The 8,302-nt window shown below is 32.3% G+C and overlaps 1 protein-coding gene across 1 annotated transcript; it reads left to right on the top strand.

Moving 5' to 3' along the window:
* The first annotated feature begins 730 nt into the window (after positions 1–730).
* On the top strand, positions 731–5,668 carry LOC112731252 (2-alkenal reductase (NADP(+)-dependent)). The gene is made up of 5 exons (XM_025780845.3): positions 731–1,089; positions 2,979–3,156; positions 3,695–3,861; positions 4,805–4,887; positions 4,983–5,668. Exons 1-5 carry the CDS (start codon positions 865–867, stop codon positions 5,359–5,361), a joined length of 1,032 nt encoding a protein of 343 aa, XP_025636630.1. The 5' UTR covers positions 731–864; the 3' UTR covers positions 5,362–5,668.
* Positions 5,669–8,302: the final 2,634 nt, after the last annotated feature.

An 8,302-nucleotide genomic window follows, 5' to 3' on the forward strand; every position in this document is an offset into this window, starting at 1 on the left:
TTCTACTCTTATTTTTTACTGTGCATGACAGTCCAATTTTCAAACAATTCTTTTATGGTTTCAGGAACAACCCAATCTGTCCCAAAATACTTCAACCAAGTGCACCACACTTACCATGTAAACTCACAAAGAAGAAATAAATACTAGACCGATTCTATTTTCTTTTTACACAGAACACAAATATTATCACTATGAAAAATAACACCCAATCTGCTCAACCTCTCATTAGTATTAATTCTACCAACTAACACAAACCATCCAAATAACTTCACTTTTGGAGGTACTACACCTCTCCAGACTACACTTATAAAACTATAGCTCGTGATCTCGGCCGACAGAATTTCAGATTGTATAACCTGAATAAAAGAATTAATAAAAAAGATACATTTTTTATCAAACTTCCAAACAACGTTATTCTCCCGATCAATTGATAGCTTTACTGGCCTTAACAATATTAGTAATTGCATTTGATGGTATATATGCTTAGTTTTTTTCTTACAAAAGGCATTTTTTTCAAAGGGAAAAACAAATTTACACCATTTATTTTTTATTTACAAAATTTTAAATAAAAAAATAATGTATAAAAACCAACAAAAAAGAAAAAGAATGGAATATTTTGGAGCAGAGCAACATGCAGTGAACCAATTCAAGTTGGTTGGTCAAGTGATCAATTAATTCGCAGGGTTTTAAACGGAATTTCGCTGCCGATTACTTTAAAAAAAAAAAGCATGCAGTGGTTCTCCTATAAATTTTAGCTGAAGCTGGCACCTTAATTCTGCAACGAAATACACACACGAGTCTAACAATAAAATAAAAACACACACTGAATATCGATCTGAGAAACAGAGCAACAAGAACGTAACAATGGCGGAAGTGAAGAATAAGCAAGTGGTTCTGAAGGATTATGCAACTGGTTTCCCTAAGGAATCAGACATGGACATAGTTGAAGGCACCATCTCACTGAAGCTTCCGGAAGGTTCCAAAGAGGTCCTTCTCAAGAACCTCTACCTCTCATGTGATCCGTATATGCAAATGCTCATGAGCAAGATAGAAGGCCTCGAAGGCTTCGGTACATATTCCCCTGGCTCTGTAAGTTTTTTAGTTTTAATTTCTTTTTTGCTTCGAAAATTCTGTTTAATGCAAAAAAAAAAAAATTATCTCATTTTTCTTTGGTAACCGAAATAAATTAAACAAAAAAACAAAACAAACAAAATAAAAAATTGTTTAAATAGAGAGACAGTCCCGTTTAAGATTACTCTTAAACTTCTCCCAAAGTGAAAGAAGTTCCACATGCAAAAGTTGTAACTTCATTGCCATCTTTGCCATAGTATCTGCCACCATGTTTGCATCTCTCATAATCAAACGAAAGTCAACACACCAATTCCAATGCATGATATCTCTTATTTTGAGCACCAATGGATCACTAAACCCAAAACCATCTTGTGTAACAAGATTAAATAATTCTACACAATCCGTCTCACAAATAACATTTCGTTGACCCACATCCCAAGCTAAGAGATATCGTTTCCAAATAGCAAACAATTCTTCTTGAAGAATACTATTACTCTCAATCATTCCCAAACACCCTCTTTGCTAGCTCTCGTTACAATTTCTAATAACACAAACAAAATTAACACTATCACCCGAACCAAAATAACTAGCATCACAATTAATCTTAAAAGTACTAACAAATTATCTCATTCAACTTAACATTTACAATTTTATATAATTTTGAGAAGTAAATGGTCAAATTAGTATTTAAAAGGTCTTTCATTCTTGAAATTAGTACATTTTAGTTTTTGAAAGGCAAATTTGATTAAAAAAAAAATTAGGAGACCAACTTATAATACGAGTGAATTTCAGAGGCGAATTTCACCATTTACTCGGATTTTTTTTATTGTCGCTCTTTAATCTTTTTAATTTAATTGAGGAACCAAAAATCAGGAATTGATGGAAAAATTGAGAGTTGTGTCGGATTATTAGCTGCCAATTTTTTTATGATATTATTAGATTAGTGCTGCATGTTCACCTGAGCTAATAACTTAGGAGGTTGAGAGTAATTGGGTTTTGGAAAACCAGAAAAAAAAAATCTGCTGCATGTTTGGAATTTTCTAGTTTTTGTCACATGCTTGAAGTTAGGACTTAGGACTTAGGAGTATGATTTTTGGACAAAGTTGAGTAAAGGTTACACACTATTTGATGTTATGTTTAAATAACCAATATCACTGGGGCCACTGCTTCTTTTCATCACTTATCATTTATCAGTGTCAGAGTCTTAATTGAAGATGTGGAACTCAAGTATTTTGAGCATTATAGTGAATAGTGAGTGGTGATGATATACCTCTAGGTTCTTTGAGCACTTATATAGTTACTTTTAGATCATACGCCAAAATAATCCTCACATTTGTGGCAGTAATTGAACTTGTGTCCTTGTGGAATATGAGTTTGGTTTTACCAACTCTATCAACCATCTTTTAAAAAATGGGATACCCCATGGAAACAGCAATAGGATTAGGATAAAATTCAAACAGCATTTGTTTATTAGGAAGTCAAATGTGTTAGTTTTCCTTATAATCATGGAACTTTGTAGCTATTGTGTTCTTCTTGATATTAGATTATACACTCAATCCAATTGAATTAATAGAACTTTTAGTATTCTGTATAATTATTGTACCATGGGAATGCAGAATTGAGAAATTTGAAATTAGAAATTCATTATTGATTATAATCTTCAACTTAGAAAGCCTCAATTTACCTTATAACAGGATGCTTTTCAAACAACATGGGAAACAATAGGTAAAAAAGAATCAATTCTATAACTTTTGGTTTGGAAGAGTGTAGAAATGAAAAATGGTTTAATGGTGTTTGTACTTTGGGAAACTCCCAATGATCGGTTTTGCAGTTTGATCTAAGAAGCCATTCATGTAGCAATCTGCTGTGTTGATGATTCTATTTCAATAACTGTTTCATTATTTCAGCCATTAACAGGATATGGTGTGGCTAAAGTCCTGGAATCTGGACACCTGGATTACAAGAAGGGTGATTTGGTGTGGGGGTTTACTAAATGGGAGGAGTACAGTTTGGTCCCGTCATCTCAAATTCTTTTCAAAATCGAGCACACCGATGTTCCACTTTCGTACTATATTGGAATTCTTGGTATGTTTCTTCAACAACTTTGGGTCTTATTGATTCTTGGTGAAATAAGCACTTGATGTTGGTATAATTCTCAACTGCAACCGTCTTATTATGGCGATTTCATGCGATAAATGAATCATTTGTTTGTCAAGTATTATTCGGAAACGGTGATACATTTGTCCTTCCTTACAAACTCTGTACATACACAGGAGGACTAATATATCTCTATTTTCTGAATGGAGTGGGACAAACTTTTCTAGTAATCAGGAGATTGGTGAGGGATGGATTTGTCATTTTCAACTCGGAGAGACAAGTCTCCTGTGTTTTTAATTAGAGATGGGATTAGGGGAGTGAAGGTTATATGGCTGGAATAACCCTTATTCATTATAGAGCATTTGGCTGACAAGCTTTGTTATGGAGGAAATCATATTTGAATGATTAGTTTCCAAGATTCTAAAACCAGACCGGTTATGGAGCAAGATTATGGATGTTACTTGCTTATAGTTCTTGGGATTATTGTTTGTTTAGACATTCTTTAATTTTGACTCAATGAATGCAGGTATTCCAGGAATGACTGCCTATGCTGGTTTCTTTGAAGTTGGGCTTCCTAAGAAAGGAGAGAGAGTGTTTGTTTCTGCTGCCTCTGGTGCAGTTGGTCAACTTGTTGGTCAATTTGCTAAATTCACTGGTTGTTATGTCGTTGGAAGTGCTGGAAGTAAAGACAAGGTATTCATCTTATTTCTTTTGTTATATATATATATCTCTTGATATGTGGTAAATGATCCTTATTCTCATATTTATTCTATTCTAACTTCCAAGTACTTTCATTTTGTAAAGTAATATTCCAAATAAGCCTCCACAGAATTTTTAGTCTCCCAACAAATTTTCATTAAACATATCAGTCCCCAACCTTTTACTTCATTTGATAAATCAGTTTTCACGTCAAATTTTCATGTTAGAGCCTAGAATGTTTTGTCAAATCAGTCCCCATTATTATTGAAAAAAGATATTAAGGTCTCTAAAATTTATTCTCAAATCAATCCCCACTCAAGCGAACATTGTTAGCCTCTAATGAAATTATCTAATGTTTGAACTGATTAGTTTAACAGAGTAAAAGGGTGGAGACTAAAATAGTTGACTAAAATATCTTTAGGAACTAATTTGGGTTATTTTGCTATTTTTGTAATAGCATGATTATCATGCAGAAAACTGTTGCCAATTTCCAAGCTTTTGTAAGTAACTATATATCTCAAGGTTTGAAGGTTACCAAACTCTAGTGTTAAATTTCCTACAAGTTTAGGTCCTTATGTCAAATTTACATGTGAATCAATAGACTCTTATGAGTTGAGTTTTATACTTTTATGACTCAAGTTTACTTAAGCTCTGCGAATTTGGTGAACTCTTGTATTTGATAACTTTGACATGTGTTGACACTCCCAAGACATCAAGGACATAAATTCATCTTGGTCAAATGAACATATTGCCATTTATGTTTGTTAATACCTCGAATTTTTTTTTGCACATAATCCCATTAAGTATCCAACCCCTCACTTATGATGTTATGAAGCATTTGATTGGCAAGACCTGAAATCCACTCATTTTAAATTTGCTCACAAAGAAAAGTTACCTTGTTATTCTTTTACCTGAGTTCTTGTCTTTTTACAACCAGGTGGATTTATTGAAGAATAAATTAGGATTTGATGATGCTTTTAACTACAAAGAAGAGCCAGACCTCAATGCTGCATTGAAAAGGTTTGTGATATAAAAATTTGTACTGCCATGGAGTTAAGTTTCCTTTTTAAAACTACATACTAGTGAATATTGGATCTTATCATTTTACAAATCAGATACTTCCCCGAAGGCATTGACATTTACTTTGAGAATGTTGGGGGGAAGACACTTGATGCGGTGCTGCTAAATATGAGAGTCCATGGACGAATAGTCGTATGTGGAATGGTCTCGCAGTACAATCTTGCTCACCCTGAAGGTGTAACAAATCTGGCGAATCTCATATTCAAACGGATTCGTATGCAAGGCTTTGGTGTTGCCGATTACTATCAGTTGTATCCCAAGTTCTTGGAGTACGTCGTGCCGAAAATCAAAGAAGGGAAGATTGTGTATGTAGAAGACATAGTTGAGGGCCTTGAAAAGGCTCCTCCGGCTTTGATTGGCCTTTTTAGTGGTCGCAATGTTGGAAAACAAGTGATTGTTCTTGCTCGTGAATGAATGTGTAGTTTCATTTTCTTCCATTTGGTGTTTAGTGTATATGTGTGAGTGTTTTCATTTGTTCTATAGCAAAACTTTCCAATTGTTCTGATATGACAGAAAAAGACACTGATTTGCAAACATAGTGGATGCTTTATGGAGTGTTGAGTAGGGCTAAAATTGGTGAAAGGGAGAAAAATGATCCATGTTTCAGTAACAAGTAAGGCATCAACATTGGTTAATATGTTGGCTTATTGTTGTAAGTCGTTTGTCTAATGTTCTTAAATACTTGCTTAGTGTATTCCTGTTAATATAATCTTCTGTTAAAGATGATGTTAACTCCAACCAAGTTGGGTTGGTGTAGTGGTTAGCTCACTAGTCCGCTTAAGCAAGTGTCGGGGGTTCGAATTCCACCTTGTGCATGCAACAACCCATTGGCCAGCGGCAAATCCTTAAATGGAGTTCAGTATCGCGGCGGATTAGTCCTTGACCTACCGGGTTGGGGGATACTGTGGAAAACCAAAAAAAGATGATGTTAACTCCATTAGATTTTCACATTGCCTTTTGAGTTTCGGAGAAGACAATATTTTATCCATAACAACATGGCTTTACGAAACATTTTTTTTTAAATCAAATTAAAAGGAAGTATTTATTTTAGAGAAACGTTTTTCTTGAATAATGCTCCATGGTATGTTTTTGGACAGACTGCGTGATATGTTTTTTTAAATAATTATTCTCCACGTACAAGTCATTTTTCCATACAAATCCGTACAAGTCATTTTTCCATACAAATCCATACAAGTCATTTTACCCTAATTCACCTCGCGCGCCTCGTAATCTAATTAACTTTTCAATCAACGTGCGAATATATAACTGCTTTTTTCGAAAGGAATTCGTTTTCGTTTTCGAATTTTCTCAACGTTTTTGATCTAGTTCTCTTTCATCTCTGCGTTTTTCTTTGTTCGTTCTCTACGTTTTTGAAATCAAGCTCTAAAATCAGTTTTAAACAGTTATCTCGTTGTTGAAGATGATGAATAATTCATGTTCCGTTTGTTAATTGAATCAGAACGAAGTTGATTATTGTTTTGAATCCAATCAAGTAGATGAGGTGTGGTTCGATTCTAGTTAATGTTTTCGTTAGTAGTTTATGATTCTGTAGGTGAATAATGTTGTTTTTGTTTGTGAAAATTGTTGTTCATCGTTGATAGTTTGAATTGAATATAATGTAAACGTTCTGTATTAAAGAAAATATTTTTCTGTATTTGCAGCAAATTTCAGTGTAACACGAAGATATTTGAGTATATTGTTTAAGAATTTTCGATGTATTTGTACTGATAAGTTCAGCATAACTCAAAACTCTTCTTCTCCTTTCTTCTCATTTTATACTGCTTCTTCTTCTTCTTTTTAATCATCATCATCATCTTTTTTTTTTATTCATATTTTTTTCTTGTTTTATCTTCTCACGTTTCATCTTGTTTTACTCTCTTAACAAAAATAAAAATAAAACAAATCAAACAAAGAAGAAGAAAAAACACATAATCGTACAAAATTACTTGGAAGATGATTAACTTACATTCATTCAACTAAAAGAAAGAAAGAAATAAGAAAAAAAAAAGAAGAAGAAAAAATACAACATTAGAAGAAATATTTTTCTGTATTTGCAGCAAATTTGGGTGTAACACGAAGATATTTAAGTGTATTGTTTAAGAATTTTTAATGTATGTGTGCTGATAAGTTCAGCATAATTCAAAACTCTTCGTCTTCCTCCTCCTCATCTTCTACTTCTTCTTCTTCTTCTTCTTTTTTTCATCATCATCAACATCTTCTTCTTTTTTTTCTTATTCATCTTTTTTTTTATTTCACCTTCTCAAGTTTCTTCATGTTTTGCTCTCTTAACAAGAATAAAAACAAAAAAATCAAACAAAAAAGAAGAAGAAACACATAATGCTGCAAAATTACTTGGAATAGGATAAACTTATATTCATTCAACTAAAAGAAAGAAAGAAATAAGGAAAAAAAGAAGACAAAATGCAGCATTAAAAGAAATATTTTTCTTTATTTGCAGCAAATTTGGGTGTAACACAAAGATATTTGAATGTATTGTTTAAGAATTTTCGGTGTATATGTGCTGATAAGTTCTGCATAATTCAAAATTTTTCCTATTCCTCTTCCTCATCTTCTACTACTTTTTTTTTCATCATCATCACCATCTTTTTCTTCTTTTTTTATTCATATTTTTCTGTTTGTTTTACCTTCTCAAGTTTCTTTTTGTTTTATTCTCTTAACAAGAAAAAAAAAACAAAAAAATTAAATAAATAAGAAGAAACACATAATGCTGCAAAATTATTTGGAAGATTGTGAACTTACATTCATTCAACTAAAAGAAAAAAAGAAATAAAGAAAAAAAGAAGAAGAAAAAATGCAGCATTAGAGAAAATATTTTTTTGTATTTGCAACAAATGTGGATGTAACACGGAGATATTTGAGTGTATTGTTTAAAAATTTTTGGTGTATGTGTGCTGATATGTTCTACATAATTTAAAACTCTTCCTCTTTCTCCTCCTCATCTTCTGCTACTTCTTTTTTTTTCATCATCATCACCATCTTTTTCTTCTTTTTTCTTTTAATTCATTTTTTCCTTTTTGTTTTACCTTCTCAAGTTTCTTCGTATTTTTCTCTCTTAACAAGAATAAAAATAAAAAAATCAAACAAATAAGAAGAAACACATAATGCTGCAAAATTACTTAGAAGATTGTGAACTTACATTTATTCAACTAAAAGAAAGAAATAAATAAAAAAGAAGAAGAAAAATGCAGCATTAGAGGAAATATTTTTCTATATTTGCAGCAAATTTGGGTGTAACACCAAGATATTTGAGTGTATTATTTAAGAATTTTCAGTGTATGTGTGCTGATAAGTTCTGTATAATTCAAAACTCTTCCTCTTCATTCTCCTCATCTTC

This window comes from Arachis hypogaea, chromosome 2 (assembly GCF_003086295.3).
Source record: "Arachis hypogaea cultivar Tifrunner chromosome 2, arahy.Tifrunner.gnm2.J5K5, whole genome shotgun sequence".
Classification (NCBI taxonomy): Eukaryota; Viridiplantae; Streptophyta; class Magnoliopsida; order Fabales; family Fabaceae; genus Arachis; species Arachis hypogaea.